The sequence below is a fragment of the Salvelinus namaycush genome, chromosome 4 (assembly GCF_016432855.1).
Source record: "Salvelinus namaycush isolate Seneca chromosome 4, SaNama_1.0, whole genome shotgun sequence".
Classification (NCBI taxonomy): Eukaryota; Metazoa; Chordata; class Actinopteri; order Salmoniformes; family Salmonidae; genus Salvelinus; species Salvelinus namaycush.
The window spans coordinates 37,798,069-37,823,134 of record NC_052310.1 but is presented as its reverse complement, the minus strand read 5'-3'; the positions used below and the strand labels follow the sequence as shown (position 1 = coordinate 37,823,134).

General features: G+C 44.3%; 1 protein-coding gene across 1 annotated transcript in view; it reads right to left on the bottom strand.

The window, feature by feature from the left end:
• Window positions 1-2,360: 2,360 nt before the first annotated feature.
• Window positions 2,361-25,066, bottom strand: part of LOC120046499 (tetratricopeptide repeat protein 7A-like) — a 49,947-nt gene continuing 27,241 nt past the window's right edge. The window contains exons 17-21 of the mRNA XM_038991784.1: window positions 17,629-17,745; window positions 17,254-17,360; window positions 12,856-12,990; window positions 10,766-10,968; window positions 2,361-3,208 (exon numbers count right to left, since the gene is read on the bottom strand). Coding sequence (XP_038847712.1) covers window positions 2,990-3,208; window positions 10,766-10,968; window positions 12,856-12,990; window positions 17,254-17,360; window positions 17,629-17,745 — 781 coding nt within the window. The 3' untranslated portion in view covers window positions 2,361-2,989. The remainder of the gene's footprint in view (window positions 3,209-10,765; window positions 10,969-12,855; window positions 12,991-17,253; window positions 17,361-17,628; window positions 17,746-25,066) is intronic.

Here is a 25,066-nt window from a genome sequence, read left to right as displayed (position 1 = left end):
CTCAGACAGGGAAGAAGGTTCACCTTCCAACAGGACAACGACCCTAAGCACACAGCCAAGACAAGGCAGGAGTCTCTGAATGTCCTTAAGTGGCCTAGCCATAGCCCGGACTTGAACCTGATCAAACATCTCTGGAGAGATCTGAAAATAGCTGTGCAGCAACGCTCCCCATCCAACCTGTCAGCGCTTGAGAGGATCTGCAGAGAAGAATGAAAAAAAAACTCCCCAAATACAGGCGTGCCAAGCTTGTAGCGTCATACCCAAGAAGACTCGAGGCTGTAATCGCTGCCAAAGGTGCTTCAACAAAGTGCTGAGTCAAGGGTCTGAATACCTAAGTAAATGTGATATGTTTTTTTGTTTTAATACATTTGCAAAAACTTCTAAAAACCTGATTTTCTTTGTCATTATGGGGTATTGTGTGTAGATTGATGAGGGGATTTGTATTTTTTTTAAATACATTTTAGAATAAGGCTGTAACCTAACAAAACGTGGAAAAGTAAAGGGGTCTGAATACTTTCTGAAGGCACTGTATTTAGGCTTGCCATAACAAAGGGGTTGAATACTGATTGATTCTAGTCATTTCAGCTTTTCATTTTTTATTAATTTGTAAAATTTCCGAAAAACATAATTACACTTTCACATTATGGGGTATTGTGTCTAGGTCAGTGACAATTTAATCCATCCAAGCTGTAACACAACAACATGTGGGAAAAGTGAATACTTTCTGAAGGCACTGTGAAATGTTTTAGATGTCACGTAGGCTAATTATTCAGTCTGGACTGGCTGGGTGATGAGCAGAACTGCCCTGAGCCCTTCATCAGCTGATGTCATCCTGAGAGGCTTTGCGGCAGGCTGGCCCATTCATTAATCTGTCTTCTTTTACCAGCCTTGTCCTGACCGAGCTACATTATAGATCACTTCACATCCGCACGGATTAGGCCAGTGCTTTTTATACCTCTCCATGGGGTCCGCCAGCCATTCCATGCATTTGATCTATTCAAGCTAGCACACATGATTCAACTTGTCAACTAATTATCAAGCCCTTGACTGGTGAATCAGGTGAACTAGTTCAAGGCTACAACAACATAGTGGGATGTCTGGTGGTCCCCGAGGAGAGATTTGATTTGATTCATCATTCATCTCCCATACACCAGCCCGGCGCAGGTGTCACACACGGGCTAATGAGGGGACGGACAGGGGGAGTGAGTGGTGGAGGGTAATGGAAGTAGTAGAGACAGGGATTGGAAGAAAATAGTGACAGTGGGTGATCTATCATCAACATAAAATACGGACATGCATGTGGCTTTTGATCATGTGCGAGCGAAGTAGGCCTATATGAAACAGAACGACTTTGATACGTTTTAGTCATAACTCTATCGTGGGGGTTGAAAGGGTTAATAAATTGTGCTTGCAGAGAGGGGACTGGGACGCTTCTTCTCGAAACAGAAATCAACGTAGAACACAGAGCCATTGGTTACAGCAGCCAATATTGCCAAACAGACTAGATACCTCTCCGCTTCCCCCGTTACTCAAACACGGGATGGCTGCTAGGCAACCAGGCCACATCACATCAGGTGGAGAAAGAGGAGAGAGAGGGAGGGATAGGGAGTGAGAGATAGAGAGAGACACAGCAATGGCGAGGGAGAGCAGAGAGAAAGGAGAGAGAGGATACAGAGAGAGAAAGAGAATAGAGGAGAGAGGGGGTAGTGAGAGAGCAGAGAAAGAGAGGGGGTTGTGATTTTCATGGCAGAAACTGCACTGGCAGTATTACATAAGATAGCAGCTCGAGTACCACTGTCCATATTAATGTGGTTCGGCACTGGGAAGTGATGAAGATTAGTCACAAGTGACAAGACAGATGAAGATGCACAATCCCACAGTGATTTAAGTCATTGTTTATGAGGACAAAGAAGGACAAATGATTGTAAAACAACACACACACACACACACAATGAATCATAATATTAATAATACAGACATGTACAATGCAAACAAACAGTGATTTGAACATAATGGATTATGTCAGTTACATACACAGGCTGAAGGGTCTCAGTCAATGAGAAGAAAATGTAATGATACTATAGGAATGATCCCTGAGAGTGGATGTATACGGTCTGTATAACAATGTAGTGGATGTATACAGTCTGTATAACAGTGTAGTGGATGTATACGGTCTGTATAACAATGCAGTGGATGTATACGGTCTGTATAACAATGTAGTGGATGTATACAGTCTGTATAACAGTGTAGTGGGTGTATACGATCTGTATAACAGTGTAGTGGGTGTATACGGTCTGTATAACAGTGTAGTGGGTGTATACGGTCTGTATAACAGTGTAGTGGGTGTATACGGTCTGTATAACAGTGTAGTGGGTGTATACGGTCTGTATAACAGTGTAGTGGGTGTATACGGTCTGTATAACAGTGTAGTGGGTGTATACGGTCTGTATAACAGTGTAGTGGATGTATACGGTCTGTATAATAGTGTAGTGGGTGTATACAGTCTGTATAACAATGTAGTGGATGTATACGGTCTGTATAACAGTGTAGTGGGTGTATACAGTCTGTATAACAATGTAGTGGATGTATACGGTCTGTATAACAGTGTAGTGGGTGTATACGGTCTGTATAACAGTGTAGTGGGTGTATACGGTCTGTATAACAGTGTAGTGGGTGTATACGGTCTGTATAACAGTGTAGTGGGTGTATACGGTCTGTATAACAGTGTCACGATACACTTGACTTGTCCATGAATGCATGTGAGCGATTATTATGAGTGCATAGACATAGATAAAGATGAAGAGAGTAGATAAAATGGAGAGGGGGAAGGGAGGAGAGCGAGAGAGAGAGAGAGCAAAAAGAGTGAAAAGGGCAAGAGAAGATATATTGCACCAATTTGCACGTGTAAATGATCATACGCATGTGTGTGTGTGTGTGTGTGTGTATATGTATGTGAGTGTGTAATACAGTAGTACCCTCTGTCTGCTCCTCACAGCTCACGGGGTATGATGGTGAAGGGCCTGATGGGGCAGGAGGACTCCAGCTCCAGGGCTGTGAGGAAGCAGTCTGGAGCCTGACTGCTGCCCTGTGACTGCAGGGCCTCCCCCAGGCCGCTCCACGCCTCGTGGGACGTGCTCTGGGCCTGCACCGCATCCCGCAGCACCTTCTCCCCCAGACCCACACGCCCACACCGCACCAACAACTGGCCCTGAGGAGGGGAAGGCAGGAAACAGGAGGAGGTGAAGTGATGAAAGGTGAGTTTGAATGGGGGATAAGTAATTGAGAGATTACAGAGACTTACAGATGTAAGATCTTAATTTGATCACTCTTTTGTTTCATGAAATGCAAACTTGTGGTGTAGTCAAGATTTAAAAAGTTTTCTAAAATGTGTAATTTCCACATAAAAAATGTCAGACTTGATTTGATCTTATGAAAAATGTATCAACCCCTACTAAAAATTTCCATTAATTATAATCCACATAATAATAATTCACATTTCCTGTTGCTGCAGGATTATTTTCCTGCAGTAGCAAACTGGTTGAAATTAAGATCCTACATCTGTAACTTTGGATCTAGCTTTGGCCATATCTAAACCATAGCTGTGTTCGAATACCATACTAACATACTGTATACTATTAGTTCATTTTAGTACTGTAAATGGTAGAGTATCCTTTCAGTTGAGCGTACTAGCAATTCGCCGGTCTACCGGAAGTTGATGCTGTTGCTATGTAACCTCTTGCTAGCTAGTTGGCGTAACAAATTACTAGTTAGACATTTTAGGACTTCGGGTGTGTTCTTAAATTCAATCTGGAGAGCCAGAGTGCGCTGGTAAATTCAGAGTGTTGTCAGATTTTCAGTTTGTAAATTCAAAGCGTTTCGCTCTCAGAGCGCTCTAGCCGAGGAGTAGGGTTGATTTAAGCGTTCTGACCTTACAACGGCAGTCAAGCACTCAAGCTAATGTTGGCTAGCTTGCTAGCTACTTCCAGACACAAATGAGAGTGACCACTGACCATTTTACTCGCCCTAGCAGAGCTGGTTAGGCAGTTTTCATCTTATCCACACAAACTGTTTTAATTACGCTTTTTTTGCCGACGTTAACTGACACCGGCCATATTCAACCTATGTTGAGCGCTCGTAAATTCATTATTCTGCGCTCTGCCTCTGGTACACTCAGACGAGAGTGCTCTGAAATCGGAGTAGATAGCCAGAGCAAATTTACGAAAGCACCCGAATGTCATTGAGAACGCACAGGACTATACCATTTAGCTAAGCTAAGAATGACGGGAATAATCAAGTCAATAAACGCTGGGTAGTTAGATAGCCTATAGTTAATATAGTGGCAAGTTTGATGTATAAGTAGCCAACTAACGTTAGGTAGCTAGCTAACATACCGGTACATACTGCTGTAATGATATGCTATGTGGTTTGTAAGGACATCGTAACTAACAAATTGTCAGCCAACATAACGTACAAGGTAACTTATTTGAAAAGTAATTACTTTATTACATTGATCAAAATGTTGTTAACATTTGTCATAATTAGTTAAAGCAATGAATTTGTATCCCCTATCGTTGGACTTCGGCTGCATATTTTCCACCATTTTCTTCAAATTTGAAAACGATGTGAAGCCACGCCCATTTCCCGAAGAATTTCATTATGGGCCCTAAAGTACGGCAATAGTGTCCTCTGCGTGTATACTTCATATTTTGGCGAATTTAGTACGACATCCGGGAACTTTTGGCATACTAACTATATCCATACTATGACCAATAAGCATACTATATACTCAATTCACGTCATAAACAGTACGGTTAGTGTGGGTAGTGCGAGTATTCGAACACGGCTCATGAGAACCCTCTGACACTAGACATAGCATGTCAGAGGGGCACTAAGGGCACATTTGGGTCTTAATGGAACACACACACACAAACAGGGGAGAGGAAGCCATGTCCAGCTGCCTAAGAGGATGAGATGTTGCCAGTTAAAGCTCCTGTTTGTCCCAACTCTTCATTTGCACTGGCGTGTCAGGTGATTGCAGCCAGAGGCATTTCCAGAAAGGATGGGATGTTCGTGTGATGAGGATGAGGATGACTACTCCCTATGTGTGTCTTTGTGTCGGTGTGTGTGTTTGTGGCTGTGTGAGAGGGCAGTAGTGGTCAGCCCAGCGTGACATGTCTCTTTAAAACTACTCTCTCTGTGTCTCCAGAGTCCAGCAGCATAACAGGGTATCACGCAACCGACCAACGGCATGAACACACACACACACACACACACACACACACACACACACACACACACACACACACACACACACACACACACACACACACACACACACACACACACACACACACACACACACACACAGCCTCCAGTGCAGGGCTTGCCTGAGGTCAAACAGCCGAGTCTTGTTATGCAGGCTCTGCTCACAAGCCCCAGATTAATTGGGCTGAAACTCAGAGAGCTGTCTAGGGGCTTTGACGCAACCTCCAATGAGGATGCTCTGCTCCCTCTGTCTCTCAGTCTCCAAGTTTCTCTCTGCTGTAACTCCATAGTCTCTCACTCCTTTTCCTGCAGTTGTTACTGTATTCTCTCGATGCTACTGACCAGAACTGAAGAAAAGACGGAAGGAGATCTTAGGTGGGGTGCAGAGACACAGTGGAAGATGCAGTATAATCACATGGTGGGTGTATTGCCATTGTTAAGGCACTGGCGTCCTCATCATCTCACACTGCCAGCGGGTCTTTGATCTATTCGTTGCCATTCCACTGCCCTACTGTCACCAGGACTTACACTCTGGGACTTATGGGAAATAACCACCCAAGAGTCGGTTCTGAAGTTTCAATTCTTCCATTCTTTGAAGTTTCTGGCGCACGCACGCACGCGCACACAGTGAGGCAGTGAGGGTTCACCACTGTATTTCCTCTCCTCGGGGTTTACATGATGCTGCCAAGTCTAATGCTCTTAGGTCAATGGTTCAAGGAAATAAACACCCTATACTGCGCCGTAAACAAGGCAGAGGAAAACAAACCCTGTGTTTAGAGAGAGGAGGGGAGAGAGCAGTAGAGAGAGAGGGAAACAGAGAAAGATTGAGAAAGAGGAGAGAGGAAGAGAGCGAGAGACAGCAGTAGAGAAACTGAGGGACAACCAGACAGAGCGAGAGAGTAAAAGACAGGCAGAGAGGGCCCTGTGCCAGTAGTATGTATCTGAGGCTCATCCCCTTGGTGCCCTGGTGGCCCGGGCCGTGACCCAGCGTGGCGCCTCACACCTGAACCCACTAATCCTATCAGAGATGTGGCGGTGATGTAATCCCTGCCTGCCTGGTTGAGCTGGCGGAGCTGGGCTGAGAGTGAGCTACGATTACTTGGGCCCTGGCCTTGCAATGCCCTATTCCCAAAAAGCCCTATTGCTGGGAGCCTTCGTTATCCCTAGTAGCCCTCTGGTAGCCCTGTCTCTATCACCTCTCTTTATCTCCCCCTCCCTGTCTCTCCGCCTGCCCGCTTGACCCTAGTATTGCCAGATTCAGGGTGCTCCGGAAAAGGACTAACCTGCTCGTGACCTGACCTGACTCATACACCCAGGGGAGCCAACCGATATGAGACACCTTATGTCAACACTAGACAAGCTGAACCAGCTAATCCAATCACTAAAGTACACGCCCATTCAGCTAACGAGAGAAAGCGGGAAAGAGATGGGGGAGGGGAGGGAGAAAGCGAAATGAAAGAAAAAAAACGGAACAAAGAAAGAGAACGAGAGGGAGGGAGAACGCAGAGAGAGAGAGAGGGAAAAAGACAGACGAAGAAAAAGAGGTGAACACATGCACATAGGCGAACAGGCACAAGCCAGCTCCCCTCCTCCTATCTTTCTCTCTAGCTGGTTATCAGAGGTATTGCTCAATAGAATATATTTCCCTGGTTGCTAGGCAATCCCATAAAGCGCCCGAGAAGGAGCGAAGTGTTATAAATAATGTATTTGCATTATCAAATGAGCTGCCAGCCACCCCCATCCAGAGAGAAGAGAGACCGAGAGAAAGAGAGAGTGGGGGGGAGGGGGGGGGGCATTGGATCACTGAAACGCAATTCATTCTATGAGATGAAGTGATTGCCCTTGACCGTATATCTGTATGCGTCTCTGTGTGTGTCTGCATCCGTCTGTGAATTATATATGTGTGTCTGTGTGAGTAGAAGAAAGGAGAAAGGGACAGAGAGGAAGAGAGCAGCTGGTTCAGTGAGAAGAGAGGCCTATGTGTAGCTAACTGACACACAGCTAAGCAGCAAGCAGAACAGAGGAGAGAGGAGCAGAGGTGCTGGGATGTGGAGGACGTTGAGAGTTGTGGTGAGAATCATTTAAACAGCAGAGTCAGGAAGAAGGCAGGGCAGGGAAGATCAGCTCCACTGGCTTCCCAACTCAGGCATCACTACCAATCCTAAAATACACCCAACCAACTGGCCCTGGGGATGAGTCACACTACCTACACTGGCTTTCATAATGTATCACACACACAGTTGAAGTCAGAAGTTTACATACAGTTAGGTTGGAGTCATTAAAACTCGTTTTTCAACCACTCCACAAATTTCTTGTTAACAAACTATAGTTTTGGCAAGTCGGTTTGGACATCTATTTTGTGCATGACACAAGTAATTTTCCCAACAATTGTTTACAGACAGATTATTTCACTTATAATTCACTGTATCACAATTCCAGTGGGTCAGAAGTTAACATACACTAAGTTGACTGTGCCTTGAAACAGCTTGGAAAATTATGTCATGGCTTTAGAAGCTTCTGATAGGCTAATTGACATTGTTTAAGTCAATTGGAGGTGTACCTGTGGATGCACTTCAAGGCCTACCTTCAAACTCACTGCCTCTTTGCTTGACATCATGGGAAAATCAAAATAAATCAGCCAAGACCTCAGAAAAAAATTTGTAGACCTCCACAAGTCTGGTTTATCATTGGGAGCAATTTCCAAACGCCTGAAGGTACCACGTTCATCTGTACAAACAATAGTACGCAAGTATAAACACCATGGGACCACGCAGCCGTCATACCGCTCAGGAAGGAAACGCGTTCTGTCTCCTAGAGATAAACGTACTTTGGTGCGAAAAGTGCAAATAAATCCCATAACAACAGCAAAGGACCTTGTGAAGATGCTAGAGGAAACAGGTACAAAAGTATCTATATCCACAGTAAAACGAGTCCTATATCGACATAACGTGAAAGGCCGCTCAGCAAGGAAGAAGCCACTGCTCCAAAACCGCCATAAAAAAGCCAGACTACGGTTTGCAACTGCACATGGGGACAAAGATCGTACTTTTTGGAGAAATGTCCTCTGGTCTGATGAAACAAAAATAGAACTGTTTGGCCATAATGACCATCGTTATGTTTGGAGGAAAAAGGGGGATGCTTGCAAGCCGAAGAACACCATCCCAACCATGAAACACGGGGGTGGAAGCATCATGTTGTGGGGGTGCTTTGCTGCAGGAGGGACTGGTGCACTCCACAAAATAGATGGCATGATGAGGAAGGAAAATTATGTGGATATATTGAAGTAACATCTCAAGACATCAGTCAGGAAGTTAAAGCTTGGTCGCAAACGGGTCTTCCAAATGGACAATGACTCCAAGCATACTTCCGAAGTTGTGGCAAAATGGCTTAAGGACAACAAAGTCATGGTATAGGAGTGGCCATCACAAAGCTCTGACCTCAATCCTATAAAAACTTGTGGGCAGAACTGAAAAAGCGTATGCGAGCAAGGAGGCCTATAAACCTGACTCGGTTACACCAGCTCTGTCAGGAGAAATGGGCCAAAATTCACACAACTTATTGTGGGAAGCTTGTGGAAGGCTACCCGAAACGTTTGACCCAAATGAAACAATTTAAAGGAAATGCTACCAAATACTATTTGAGTGTATGTCAACTTCTGACCAACTGGGAATGTGATGAAAGAAATAAAAGCTGAAATAAATCATTCTCTCTAATATTATTATTATTTCATATTCTTAAAATAAAGTGGTGATCCTAACTGACCTAAGACAAGGAATTTTTACTTGGATTAAATGTCAGGAATTGTGAAAAACTGGGTTTAAATGTATTTGGCTAAGGTGTATGTAAACTTCTGACTTCAACTGTACATACTTTACACGTCAGTCACACCCACACACACAGACTTTACACATCAGTCACACACCCACATCAACACACACACACCTCATGTTCCTGTGGCTGGTGGTGTGAGAACAGAGTATAGGACTGACAAACAGTATAAAGACCTAGTGAATCTAATACTACTGTATAGGCCGAGTGAATCTAATACTACTGTATAGGCCGAGTGAATCTAATAATACTGTATAGGCCGAGTGAATCTAATAATACTGTATAGGCCGAGTGAATCTAATAATACTGTATAGGCCGAGTGAATCTAATAATACTGTATAGGCCGAGTGAATCTAATACTACTGTATAGGCCGAGTGAATCTAATACTACTGTATAGGCCGAGTGAATCTAATAATACTGTATAGGCCGAGTGAATCTAATAATACTGTATAGGCCGAGTGAATCTAATAATACTGTATAGGCCTAGTGAATCTAAAAATAGCATTGTCTGGATAAGCCTCTCCCTTGGTGTAACCGCTGGTTATGTTGAATATAGACTACATCATCACGATATAACACTGTTTTATTGGGGAGTTGGGGGAGGATATTTTGGGGTAACGCCCAGAAAGATGGAGGGAATGAGCTGTTGCTAGGCAGCGAGCGGAAGAGCGAGCAAGTCTGTAGAACATCCGCTAACGTTGTTGAGCTAGCTGCATTTCTAATTACCGTCGCTCGTTAAACCAAGTTATTATTAGCTTGCTTGTAAACAAAGCTCATAAAACGAGAACAAGACCATGTCAAAATGGCCGCCACGGTTAAGGGATAGGAGGTTAGGATGAACACCAAAACCCTTTTAACAGCAAACTAGTACAGGCAGAGAGACAGCGAATTGAATGGGCATTGTGGGGAACCTACCGCACACACACACATTTAAAAAGGTCCCATCCTAACTGGAGATACTGTCTCTCAGAGGGGAAACTACAGTATTGGTTCTGAATTGTAATACTTGGATTGGAGCAAGCAGAATTGGCCATACTCCACATAACATGCTGTTCTGCTTACACATACGCACAGAAAAACACATGCAGGCGCACACTCGGACACACACAGCGACACACACAGTGATACAGACACACATCTGTCATAGGAGACAGTGGGCCAGTGCCAGCTGGCTGTGTTTCAGCTCCTCACCCCAGGGATTGGTACTCCCACTGGCCAAATATGGAAGCCAAGAGCACCCCCCCCCCCCCCCCCCACACACACACACACACACACACACACGAGCGAGAGAAAAGTACTGGCCTTATGTGGTCACACTGCGGCCACTGTTTAAGCCAGAGAAGCATTTACGGCTACACAACCAATGTATGGTCACTATGGAGACAGCATGTAGGGTAATGGGAGAGTTGGATCCAGGAGATGAGGGGGGAGAGGGAGATCTGGGGGGAGAGGGAGATCTGGGACTTTATAATTGGAGCATTTCTTACAGAGTGCTGTGGCTCACAGGACATATTTTCAAGATGGTTATCTGTTATTACTGAGGATAATAGGCCTGTTGATGGGCCCCAGGTCTTTGTGTGTGTGACTCTTACCAGGACTGTGTGTGTGCATATGTGTGTCTCACCAAAACTGTGGTACCCGTATGTGTGTGTCTCTCTCTCTCTCTCTCACCAGGTGCAGCAGTATGCGGTGTCCATTGGGGTGGATGGCCAGGGCTTCATCGTACAAACCCTTGGCCTCGTCCTGGTTCCCTTTGAGCTCGGCCAGCCGGCCCCTTAGCAGCAGCACGGAGTGGGAGTTGGGGAAGAGCACAGCTGCCTCCTGCACACAGAACTGGGCCTCCTTCACACGCCCCTCTGCCATGAACAACTCTCCTATGGGAGAGAGATGGCGGGAGGCGAGAGAGCGACGGAGAGAGAGAGAGAGGGGGGAGAGAGAGAGAGCATCGGTTGAGACAGCTGACAACAGTATGTGCTGATAGTGCCAGGCTAACACGTCACATCACCAACTGCACGGCCACCGTCGTTCGACATGAATGATTCTTGTTTCATTCCTCTTTGTTTTACCAGGTATGTTGATTCAGGACTCATTCACAAGGTTGACTTGGGGAATATGTCGAGGAGGAAACGACACATACTGTACCAACATGACATTGGACACATACCCACATAATGGACTGAAAGAAGATTCAGTCATAGGCACAGAGATACAGATGCATATTTACCCTGACAGACACACAAACAAGACCAGAATGCAGTGCCTGGGAAGTAATGAGGCTCATGCCTAAATAAGGGCATTGCATGCTGCAGCTGTGGCTCAAGACAAACCCCAGGCTGCCCTCAGCACAGACAAGCCCGCAAGCACCACACTGGCCAATTACAGGCTGGATAATGGGCCGGATAGTGGGCCATCCACAGGCCCCTCCCTCAGGCCACCACTGGCCAATGGAGGGCAGGACATTGGGATAGAGCTGTCTCTGGGGGAGAGTGGACACCAGAGGGACTGACAGCTTAACCATTAGAAACTCTTGAGGGGAGGCTTGCCTAAAACACTTTCACTTAGTGTGTGTGTGTGTGTGTGTGTGTGTGTGTGTGTGTGTGTGTGTGTGTGTGTGTGTGTGTGTGTGTGTGTGTGTGTGTGTGTGTGTGTGTGTGTGTGTGTGTGTGTGTGTGTGTGTGTGTTTGCCAACACCGTATATGCCTTTATGCGGTAGCCAAGTAAAGTGTGTGTGTGAATGTTTGTTTATCCGTTTTTCAAAGTGGGCACAGATGGGAGCTATTTGTGCACGCTATTATGCCCTCAAATAACGCTACTCAGAAAATATAAAACCACTATTCCGGATCCCATTTTCTATAAACAATTGTTCATATTCCTCACCTGGGCTTGACACCATAATGGAGAACACGAATAATATTAACGAATGTCTGTGCCTATATGTGAGATCATGCATAGTGGCTGTGTGTGTGCGTGTGTGTGTGTGTGTGTGTGTGTGTGTGTGCGTGCGTGCGTGCGTGCGTGCGTGCGTGCGTGCGTGCGTGCGTGCGTGCGTGGGTGCGTGGGTGGGGCCAGGTCATGCTGGGTGGTTGTGTCCTGCCCTGAGGTGAGGAGAAGTGCTGTGTGTGTTCGTGCTGCCTGCCTATTGGGCCGATCAAGATGTGAGATTTGAGGCAGGAAATGATGACCCACATGACAGAGGAATGTGACTGGAGAGGGAGGGGAGAGACAAGGGCATGACTGCCCAGCCACACATCCCTGCCTGTCTGGGAGAGGGGAACACACCCTGGGTCACACACAGGTACATTCACTACACTGGCTCGGTCTGTGCTGGGAGGGAGATATAACAGATGCCTCTAAAGACTAACTGAGGTACAGTATATGTGTATCTACTGTACATGTGATGTAAAGTTCAGTGGGGTTTGCAGTGAAATTACCCTCAAGGGTCAAATAGAAGACAAATGTCAGATGACGAAAACAACCTTTGCTTAAAATCCAACACAGGGAACTCGACCCCAACTCATCCATCGGTACAGTGATGGCCTTTCTCTCTGCTCAGTTCACAATTATAGGGTAGGATGCACACCCCTGCCCTCTGGCTCCAGTGGAGTGCACTCTCCCTCCCTTCCTATAGCTGGCAGCAGTAGTGTCCACTCCGGTGGTAGAGTCTACACTCCCTCCTGTAGCTAATTTCAGTGGGTAAGAAGCTTGTCCTAGCTGAGTCCAATGTACACTAGATAGTTATGTACACTCCCTCCCTCCTGTACCTGCTTGCAGCCAGATGCGCTCCAGGGTGGTCCAGATGTAGGTGGGGCCCTGTTTGTGGGCGGAGCTGGCGGCTGACACCTCTGACATGGCCTGCTCCAGGCGAGATAGAGCAATGGACGGACCACTCTGAGAACCTGACCCAGGGACAGTTCATAGTCAGCACACATACAGTATTATACACTATCACACACACAGAGCTTGATCTAGGAACAGTTGATACTTAGTCAGTACACATACACACAGAGCCTAGGCCCCTATCCACAAAGCATCTCAGTCTACACTTGACACTTACATGCGAATTCTGCAGTCAGAATATGAAGATCGCATTTGAAAAGACGCTTTGTGTTCTGATTGTGTTCAGATCTGGCTGACAACTTCAGGAGGTGGTCAGGGATGCATTGAGTGCGGATTTCTCCTCAGTCTGGACGCAATCAGGCTACTGAAAGCGCATACAGTTGTCAATGTCATCAGCACGCCTCCCACAAGTCTCCAGAAAACGTGTGTCTTGGGACCGAGGAACCTTTTCATTATAACATTGGAGGAACTACGTTCCTAGCGTTTGAGGAACGTGTTTGCCGGCCTCATAAACGCTAGCTAGCTAGCTGATATTTAGAAAGGAAGAAAAAAGCAGAGGAAGACACAAAATAAAAAGTTGAGTCAGAGTCTGAAGAGTGATGACAAAGGGAAGATGGCGGAAGTGGATGCTGAGTTTGAATCAAGCAGTGCGTCTAGCAAAGTTGGTGAAGACGAATGTTTTGACTGGACAGTAGTAGTGAAAACTGGAACAAAAAGGAAATTGTCTAAAATTGGAGTGGAGGATACGTGTATGAACGATAATGAATCGCTTGTTGTTGGGATGCGTTTGTTTTTTAGTAAGGATGCAAAAGTGGGAAACCCGTTTGAGGTGTCGAAAATGGTGAAGTATGCACTGGGAAAAGTAGAGTCTGTCAGAGTGACCAGGAGCCTCAAAAGAATCCGAACAACAGAAGTCTTGTGTTTTGAACTTCGGAGTAGAGCACCCGTCAAAGGAGTCATCTCAGGGGTGACGACAGACGTTCAGGTTGAATACATGAAGGGAATTCCTGGTGTGGATGGGGCCTGGCGTCTGACCCTCTGGGTGAATGGAGAAAAATAAGAAAGTCTGTCTGTCCTGTTGTTTTTTTATAAAGAGCAAATACCTACGCATGTGAAGCTTTGTTTTGTAAGATACGCTGTGAGAGCTTTCGTCCGCAAGCCATTGCAGTGTAAGAATTGTAAAGGATTTGGCTACGTTTCAAGTGTGTGTAGACAGACAGAGTATAATTGAAGAACAGTGTGTAGAAGGACGACGGTGTTGCAATTGTGCTGGGATCATGATCCCAACTTCCTGGAGTGCCCTTTAAGGGTGAAGGAGATTGAAGTGGCAAAAGTTAGAGCGGTCAATCGAATATCATAATATTATTTTGCCTATTCCACCGTTTGTAGAATGCATACCGGCATTTGAATATAGGACGGGAAAAGGGAATCCAGACACACTGTGGACACGGTAGACACATTTAAATGTAGGACGGAATTCCATCAACAGAACTCTATGATCAGAATACTGAAGCTGCATGAACTGTCAAGTAAAAGGCACACCTCAAAAAAATATATTAGGAATCCTGTTAAAACCTGTTTTAAGACAAAAACAACTCCCGCTCAGAGTAGATTTGAGGATGATGTTAAGACACTGCCTCTACACAAACTATGAGCCAGGAGTAAAATCAACTCATAAAACTTTATCTCAGCTGGTTATCATGACAGTTTGAGGTACTGCAAAGGAAATATAGTAATTACCCTTGTTGCAAATGATGGGGAATAACCAATCGCGATGAGACATTGCCAGCTGTGAACTCAATTGCATGTTTCAAAAAACCACCTTGAATGTGACTGTACATCAAATATTTCAATGGTAAATCATTTTTGCCTGAAACTATTACTTTGCCACTCATAAGTAATATGTTGGCATCCATATATATACACTGCTCAAAAAAATAAAGGGAACACTTAAACAACACAATGTAACTCCAAGTCAATCACACTTCTGTGAAATCAAACTGTCCACTTAGGAAGCAACACTGATTGACAATAAATTTCACATGCTGTTGTGCAAATGGAATAGACAAAAGGTGGAAATTATAGACAATTAGCAAGACACCCCCAATAAAGGAGTGGTTCTGCAGGTGGTGACCACAGACCACTTCTCAGTTCCTATGCTTCCTGGCTGATGTTTTGGTCACTTTTGAATGCTGGCGGTGCTTTCACTCTAGTGGTAGCATGAGACGGAGTCTACAACCCACACAAGTGGCTCAGTTAGTGCAGCTCATCCAGGATGGCACATCAATGCGAGCTGTGGCAAGAAGGTTTGCTGTGTCTGTCAGCGTAGTGTCCAGAGCATGGAGGCGCTACCAGGAGACAGGCCAGTACATCAGGAGACGTGGAGGAGGCCGTAGGAGGGCAACAACCCAGCAGCAGGACCGCTACCGCCGCCTTTGTGCAAGGAGGAGCACTGCCAGAGCCCTGCAAAATGACCTCCAGCAGGCCAGATGGCTGTTAAAAGCGTAATTTTGACGATATTACTGTTATTTCAACACACTCGTCACTCCCGTTTAACAATTCTGTATCACTTTGGCACAGTAGGCGTCAATGCCTATACGTTGGGCAATTGCAGGCATCTGGGGCTTATGTTAACTTTGATTGTGTTCGAGGAAAATGATTGAAAGATTTAACGTTGTATGCAACGTTGTCAACATTATCGGCAAGTCACTTATTATCTTATTATTGACGCTTGGCTTTTGCGCTAAAGCGATTTAGAATTTTTAAACGGGAGTGACGAGTGTTGATATAACGGTAATATTGTCAAAATTACGCTTTTAACAACCATCAGAATTGGTAAAAAAAATTAAAAAAAATGCATGCCAACATATTAGGCAATAATTAAGAGTTGGTAAAATGATCGTGTCAGGCGAAAATTATATCAAATATTTTACCACTGCAACATTTTATGTACAGTCACTGTGGTTGTCTGAAGCGTGACATAGAGTTAGTTCACATCTGGAGATGCCTCGTCGCGATTGGTTATTCCCCATAATTTGCAACAATGTCAACGTTAATGTGTGTCATCGCTATGTTTCCTTAAAACCACGACAGTCTGAGGTACCGCAAAGGAAAGATGGTGATGACGCTCATTGCCTTTGTTGTATTGATGGGGAATAACCTATCGCCAGCTGTCACTTCGATAGTACGCTTCATACAACCACAGTGACTGTAGCCTACATCAAATGTTGCAATGATAAAACGTTTTGATATAATTTTCGCATGACGCGGTCACTTTGCCTACTCTTAATTATTGCCTAATATCAAAGACACTACAAAACTCTGTGCTAATATGTTGGCATGCATAACCGTTTTTTTTTTACCAATTCTGATAGTCTTTGAAAGCGGAATTTTGACAACATTGCCGTTATATCAAAACACTCGTCACACCCCCGTTCAACATTTCGAAATCGCATTGGCACAGTAGTCATCAATCAAGTCACTTGACAATGATGTTGCATACAGAGTTGTATACAATGTTTGAAAGGCCTATCATTTTCATCGAACACAATCAAAGTTAACATAAACCCAAGATGCTTTCACTTGCACAATTTATTGTCATGCCCAATGCAGGCATCTTTTTTTTTAACAACGTGGTGTTGCGCTCCAGAGGGATACATTGGAATCATGTTGGTAATTACATAATCGATAGAAAAACGTGTTTATTTATTATCCTAGTGGTTATAAGTATTTAGGCATGTCATGTGAAATAGCCCTCGTGAAATAACTGTCAATAGTGCAAGATATAAGGCTTATGGTTGAATATGGGTGTAGATTATTTATGGTTTGATCATATCAAAATGCACAGGAACCGCATACTCTATTATCAAGAAATACCTGCTGGTAACTCTTAACTGGTTAGGACATTGCGTGTGGTGTCCAAAAAATCTGTCGACTATAGTGGACTCTTATGACTAAAGAGGCTTCATGCATAGCTTTTATTTTTACCCATAAGAGTAGGAGTAAAATGTCTCTATTCTCAGCACTTACAATTTTCTACTCGGAGACGCTTTGTGGATATGGCCCCAGGTTTTAACAAAATTCTTAGGTTCTTTTTCTGAGATGCTTTGTGGATACGGACCCTGGTCCTGGCACAGTTCATTCTGAATCAATACACATACACGAAAACCCCTCATTTACAAACAGCAGATCATATTTTGTAAAGATACACTATCCAAATACTGGTCTCTCTTGCTAAATAGATTTGTGTATTATCTCAATGAGACAAACCCGTCTAAACAAAGGTTACATGGACATCAATACACCCAAGAGGCAGTACAAACCAGTCTCACTGTCCTGGAAGTCTGGCAGGGTGAGGTGGAGGCCGCTGGGTTTGCGGTTGAGTGGAAGTGGCTCTGGTAGGTGGATACTGCTGCTGTCATCCCCCTCACTGCAACGCCACATGGCAGCTAATCAATACACAGCAGAATCCTTCCCAGCTCCCACTCAGCAGCAGCCATTATAGCCACGCACCCAGTGCAGTAGACAAACACACTCACAAGCACACACATGCATGCACACACCCACACATGAAACACAAACACATTATAGACACAGAGACAGACACCCACATGTAACACACTCATTAACCACATAAACAGAGAGACAGGCAGGCAGGCGGACATATAGACACAGACACACACACCCATTTCACACACCTGGTACGTGTGAAGTCATAGCGGCTCTGCCATAGCTGCAGCATGTCTTGGCAGGTCTGGAGTGCTACGCCCGGCCCATACAGAGCCTCCTCCAGCTTCACCTTAGTGAACAGCAGACTGGGTGACAAGGAGCACAAACAGCAACACATCAACACAGCATGCATCAATTAGTACACCATTAGCACTTTACACATCGATACACACATTGGTGTGCTGTACCATTTCCTTGACACATCAGGAAAAACACACACACACAACCCCCCCCCCCACAACATTGGCTCAATGTTGACACAACATTGCTGTGGTTGCTAGGTCAGCACATACTGTTGGCACGTCAACTAGGACCTGATGCTACCATCATATAGGATAAGCATGTTTATCACTGTATGTTCATAGAGCTTTGGTCCTCTGTTTTTCAACAGATGGGAACTGTGTGAGTCTGGAGGGTTACAATATGCTACAGTGGGAGGCTGAGCTGGGAAAGGAAGAGAGAGGTACAGTATGTGAAGGGAAAATACAGAAAGAGGGAGAGAGAAACAGTCAGGGCCCTTACTCATCCGTGAGAGAGAGAGAGAGAGAGAGAGAGAGAGAGAGAGAGAGAGAGAGAGAGAGAGAGAGAGAAAGAGGGACTTAAAGCCCCAAAGCGGATGCCTGTCTGTCTGCCTGCTGTCTGTCTGTCTCTTCCTGTCTCCCTGCTCCCCCAACTGGAGCCTCTTCAAATGATTCCTCTCTCTGCTCACCTCTTACTGACAGAGAGCTTGGGTTGGGCACTATCCAGATTTTCATACCGTCATACCGTTTCTGTACCATACCAGGGTATACGGTATTACCGGAAGTGCACACAGGGGACGCTATTGTTTGACTCGCAAAACAAGTTAGGCAACAGGGATCTTGATTCAGGAAGGGATTGAATGTCTCTGCTTTAACCAAGAAGCTTGATCTTGACATCTAGCCACTTAGCTAGCAAGGTAGAAAACCAAATGCATAGCTGGAGTCCTGAGTTGGATATCATTTATTTGACACAGCTTAGATTTCTTATAGTTATACTTAACTCATAGTTAGTTTTAAGCAATGGCGTAGCACGCACCCCCGCTGCACCCGCGAGGCGGGGTTGCCCCCAACCCAGAATTATACCGTCAGTATTTGAAAATACTCCGGTATACGGTATATATCGCCCAAGCCTAAAGATAGCACTGGTGATCAATAGCACAGCCAGACGGCCGGCAGCAGGGGAAAAACACCCGGTGAAATGTGGCTCGTTACCGGTTAACGGGTGGGTGGAAGGGCCGGGGTGATGGAGGGAGGGATGGGGGATGGAGGGGCGAGAGGAGGGGAGAGAGATATGCACAAAGTGTCATCTGACATGAGGATGAAAACTGTTGCTGACAGACGTGGTGTTACGGATACACCTGTCAGCGGGGCCAGTGGGGGCTGAGGGTTTCCTATTAGCTACCGTGCAGAGCAGCGTTTAGTAGAGGAGGGGTGTGCCATGTGTTAGTGGGCTTCCTACTGTGTGTGTGTGTGTGTGTGTGTGTGTGTGTGTGTGTGTGTGTGTGTGTGTGTGTGTGTGTGTGTGTGTGTGTGTGTGTGTGTGTGTGTGTGTGTGTGAGTGTATGCAAGCAGGCACACACACACATCTTGTGACATGCCGCAAGATGAATGCAGAATCAAAGCCTGGGATTAATCATTTTCTTTAGAACAAACTGCGAGAGAACACTCTCTCTCTCTCTCTCTCTCTGGCCTCCCTTCCCCTCTCCCTTTCCACAGCCTCCTCAGCTCTTTCGCTTTGTGCTAAAAACGCATTTCAAATTGGAAATGCACGGCTGTTTACTAGCTGATAACAATTTCAAACAGACAGAGATAAAAAAAGACGGGAAAAAGAGAGAGATAAAAAGACAGTGGCGTTTCCCAGTTGTCTACTTATAAAGCCACGCCGACCATTTAAGAATGCAACAGGCTATTACTGCATTTTAAGGTGAAAGCTCAATAAAAACATCTCAAATATAAGGACAATGTCTACACATTTCAACTGTTTCATCCAATTGCTCTCTGCTATTAAGATATTTACTGTAGCATCATATGGCTCGAAGAGATGTTTGTCTTTTGGGGGGGGGGGGGGGGGGGGGGGGGTCTCCTACGCTACCTATGGAAGTGGCGTACGAGACGTGAGAAATGAATCGAGATTTGCGTCTTTACACTACAGGAACGTGTGTGTACGCGGGTATTTTTATCGTAGAGTAAATGCTTTCTATTTGGGGAACAAGAAAGACAGAAAGTGAGAGAGAAAACAAGGATTCAGTGTGTGCTACAACAAATTGACAGTCTGTGCTGCTGTGGTGCAGAGATCCGATGACTAGCGTCACATGCACATACTGTACATGCATGTCATTGTGCACGTATGCTATTCAAACCAAATCCTCTTCAGCACAAATTCTTCACACATTCCCTCTTTCTCCATAACAACTGATGTTGACTGCTCCCTCCGCCGATATGACCTCTTGGTTGCCGGGGCGATGGGCATTCCTGGCGCAGGGAGGGCTGTGACGGGCTGAGCCTGGCAAAAAGCTCTTAAATGGGTCAAAGCAGTCAAATGTCTCTATGGAGAAGGAATGTGTCTGCATATGCATATGAGGGAGAGAAATCACTAGAATATAAGCTTTAGATTATACATATATATACAGTGGGGAGAACAAGTATTTGATACACTGCCGATTTTGCAGGTTTTCCTACTTACAAAGCATGTAGAGGTCTGTCATTTTTATCATAGGTACACTTCAGCTGTGAGAGACGGAATCTAAAACAAAAATCGAGAAAATCACATTGTATGATTTTTAAGTAATTAATTTGCATTTTATTGCATGACATAAGTATTTGATACATCAGAAAAGCAGAACTTAATATTTGGTACAGAAACCTTTGTTTGCAATTACAGAGATCATACGTTTCCTGTAGTTCTTGACCAGGTTTGCACACACTGCAGCAGGGATTTTGGCCCACTCCTCCATACAGACCTTCTCCAGATCCTTCAGGTTTCGGGGCTGTCGCTGGGCAATACGGACTTTCAGCTCCCTCCAAAGATTTTCTATTGGGTTCAGGTCTGGAGACTGGCTAGGCCACTCCAGGACCTTGAGATGCTTCTTACGGAGCCACTCCTTAGTTGCCCTGGCTGTGTGTTTCGGGTCATTGTCATGCTGGAAGATCCAGCCACGACCCATCTTCAATGCTCTTACTGAGGGAAGGAGGTTGTTGGCCAAGATCTCGCGATACATGGCCCCATCCATCCTCCCCTCAATACGGTGCAGTCGTCCTGTCCCCTTTGCAGAAAAGCATCCCCAAAGAATGATGTTTCCACCTCCATGCTTCACGGTTGGGATGGTGTTCTTGGGGTTGTACTCATCCTTCTTCTTCCTCCAAACACGGCGAGTGGAGTTTACACCAAAAAGCTCTATTTTTGTCTCATCAGACCACATGACCTTCTCCCATTCCTCCTCTGGATCATCCAGATGGTCATTGGCAAACTTCAGACGGGCCTGGACATGCGCTGGCTTGAGCAGGGGGACCTTGCGTGCACTGCAGGATTTTAAACCATGACGGCGTAGTGTGTTACTAATGGTTTTCTAAGAGACTGTGGTCCCAGCTCTCTTCAGGCCATTGAACAGGTCCTGCCGTGTAGTTTTGGGCTGATCCCTCACCTTCCTCATGATCATTGATGCCCCACGAGGTGAGATCTCTTCTTCCATTTTCTAATAATTGCACCAACAGTTGTTGCCTTCTCACCAAGCTGCTTGCTTATTGTCCTGTAGCCCATCCCAGCCTTGTGCAGATCTACAATTTTATCCCTGATGTCCTTACACAGCTCTCTGGTCTTGGCCATTGTGGAGAGGTTGGAGTCTGTTTGATTGAGTGTGTGGACAGGTGTCTTTTATACAGGTAACGAGTTCAAACAGGTGCAGTTAATACAGGTAATGAGTGGAGAACAGGAGGGCTTCTTAAAGAAAAACTAACAGGTCTGTGAGAGCCGGAATTCTTACTGGTTGGTAGGTGATCAAATACTTATGTCATGCAGTAAAATGCAAAATAATTACTTAAAAATCATACAATGTGATTTTCTGGATTTTTGTTTTAGATTCCGCCTCTCACAGTTGAAGTGTACCTATGATAAAATGACAGACCTCTACATGCTTTGTAAGTAGGAAAACCTGCAAAAAAAAGTTTGGACACACCTACTCATTCAAGGATTTTTCTTTATTTTTACTATTTTCTACATTGGAGAATAATTGTGAAGACATCTAAACTATGAAATAACACATAAGGAATTATGTTGTAACCAAAAAAGTGTTAAACAAATCAAAATATATTTATATTTTAGATTCTTCAAAGTAGCCACCCTGTGCCTTGATGATAGATTTGCACACTCTTGGCATTCTTTCAACCAGCTTCATGAGGAATGCTTTTCCAACAGTCTTGAAGGAGTTCCCACATATGCTGAGCACTTGTTGGCTGCTTTTCCTTCACTCTGCGGTCCAACTCATCCCAAACCATCTCAATTGGGTTGAGGTTCGTGTGATTGTGGAGGCCAGGTCATCTGATGTAGCACTCCATCACTCTCGTTCTTGGTCAAATAGCCCTTACACAGCCTGGAGTTGTGTTTTGCGTCATTGTCCTGCTGGAAAACAAATCACAGTTCCACTAAGCGCAAACCAGATGGGATGGCGTATCGCTAGTGTCACCAGTAAAGCACCCCGACACCATCACACCTCCTCCTCCATGCTTCATGGTGGGAACCACACATGCGGAGATCATCCGTTCACCTACTCTGCATCTCACAAAGACAAGGCTGTTGGAACCAAAAATCACGAATTTGGACTCATCAGACCAAAGGACAGATTTCCACCGGTCTAATGTACATTGCTCGTGTTTCTTAGCCCAAGCAAGTCTCTTCTTATTATTGGTGTCCTTTAGTAGGCGTTTTTCCTTCTGGTAGGCCGTCATTGTAAATAAGAATTTGTTCTTAACTGACTTGCCTAGTTAAATAAAGGTTAAATAAATAAATAAATATTTGTGGTTTCTTTGCAGCAATTCGACCATGAAGGCCTGATTCACGCAGTCTCCTCTGAACAGTTGATGTTGAGATGTGTCTGATACTTGAACTCTGTGAAGCATTTATTTGGGCTGCAATTTCTGAGGCTGGTAACTCTAATGAACTTATCCTCTGCAGCAGAGGTAACTCGGGGTCTTCCTTTTCTGTTGACGGTCCTCACGAGAGCCAGTTTCATCATAGTGCTTGATGGTTTTTGCGACTGCACTTGAAGAAACTTCAAGTTCTTGACATTTTCCGGATTAACTGACCTTCATGTCTTAAAGTAATGATGGACTGTCATTTCTCTTTGCTTATTTGAGTTGTTCTTGCCATAATATGGACTTGGACTTTTACCAAATAGGGCCTTCTTCTGTATACCAACCCTACCTTGTCACAACACAACTGAATGGCTCAAACGCATTAACTGGGTTAATGGCTGGGGGGCAGTATTGAGTAGCTTGGATGAATAAGGTGCCCAGAGTAAACTGCCTGCTACTCAGGCCCAGAAGCTAAGATATGCATAAATAGTAGATTTGGATAGAAAACACTCTGAAGTTTCTGAAACTGTTTGAATGATGTCTGTGAGTATAACAGAACTCATATGGCAGGCAAAAACCTGAGAAAAAAATCCAACCAGGAAGTGGGAAATCTGAGGTTTGTAGGTTTTCAAGTCTTTGCCTATCCAATATACAGTGTAAAATTTGGTTCAATTGCACTTCCTAAGGCTTCCACTAGATGTCAACAGTCTTTAGAACCTTGTTTCAGGCTTCTACTGTGAAGGGGGAGCGAATAAGAGCTGTTTGAGTCAGGTGTCTGGCAGAATGCCATGAGCTAAGTCAGGCGCGCGGCCGTGAGAGCGAGCTCTGTTCCTTTTCATTTCTAAAGACAAAGGAATTGTCCGGTTGGAATATTATTGAAGATTTATGATAAAAAACATCCTAAAGATTGATTCTATACATCGTTTGACATGTTTCTACGAACTGTAACGCCTTGTGAATTTGGATTTGTGAACTAAATGCGTGAACAAAAAGGAGGTATTTGGACATAAATGATGGACTTTAAAGAACAAAAAAAAATGTATTGTGGAACTGGGATTCCTGGGAGTGCATTCCGATGAAGATCAAAAATAAGTGAATATTTATAATGCTATTTCTGACTTCTGTTGACTCCACAACATGGCGGGTATCTGTATGGCTTGTTTTGGTCTCTGAGCGCTGTACTCAGATTATTCCATGGTGTGCTTTCGCTGTAAAGCTTTTTTGAAATCTGACACAGTGGTTGCATTAAGGAGAAGTATATATTTAATTCCATGCATAACACTTGTATTTTCATCAACATTTATGATGAGTATTTCTGTAAATTGATGTGGCTCTCTGCAAAATCACCGGATGTTTTGGAAGCAAAATATTACTGAACATAACGCGCCAATGTAAACTGAGATTTTTGGATATAAATATGAACTTTATCGAACAAAACATACATGTATTGTGTAACATGAAGTCCTATGAGTGCCATCTGATGAAGATCATCAAAGGTTAGTGATTAATTTTATCTCTATTTCTGCTTTTTGTGACTCCTCTCTTTGGCTGGAAAAATGGCTGTTTTTTTTTGTGACTTGGCGCTGACCTAACATAATGGCATGGTTGCTTTCGTCGTAAAGCCTTTTTGAAATCGGACACTGTTGTGGGATTAACAACAAGTTTATCTTTAAAATGTTGTATAATACTTGTATGTTTGAGGAATTTTAATTATGAGATTTCTGTTGTTTGAATTTGGCACCCTGCACTTTCACTGGCTGTTGTCAAATCGATCCCATTAACGGGATTTCAGCCGTAAGAAGTTTTAAAGAAAGAAATTCCACAAATTAACTTTTAACAAGGCACACCTGTTAATTGAAATGCATTCCAGGTGACTACCTCATGAATCTGGTTGAGAGAATGCCAAGAGTGTGTAAAACTGTTATCAAGGCAAAGGGTGTCTACCTTGAAGAATCTCAAATATAAAATATATTTTGATTTGTTTAACACTTTTCTGGTTACTACATGACTTTATAGGTTTTATTTAATAGTTTTGATGTCTTCACTATTATTCTACAATGTAGAAAATAGTAAAAATAAAGAAAAACCCTGGAATGAGTAGGTGTGTCCAAACTTTTGACTGGTACTGTAGATATATATATATATATATAGCTACAAATACGATATAAATGCAACAATGTTTGATTCGCTCTGTCCTTCTCTGACTCCATATTTCTTTATTTATCTGTCTCTATATCACATTCATTTACCGCTATCTATTTTCACTGTACCCCTCTCTTCTTGACACCATAGAGACCAACACTGACCCCAAATGGTCGTG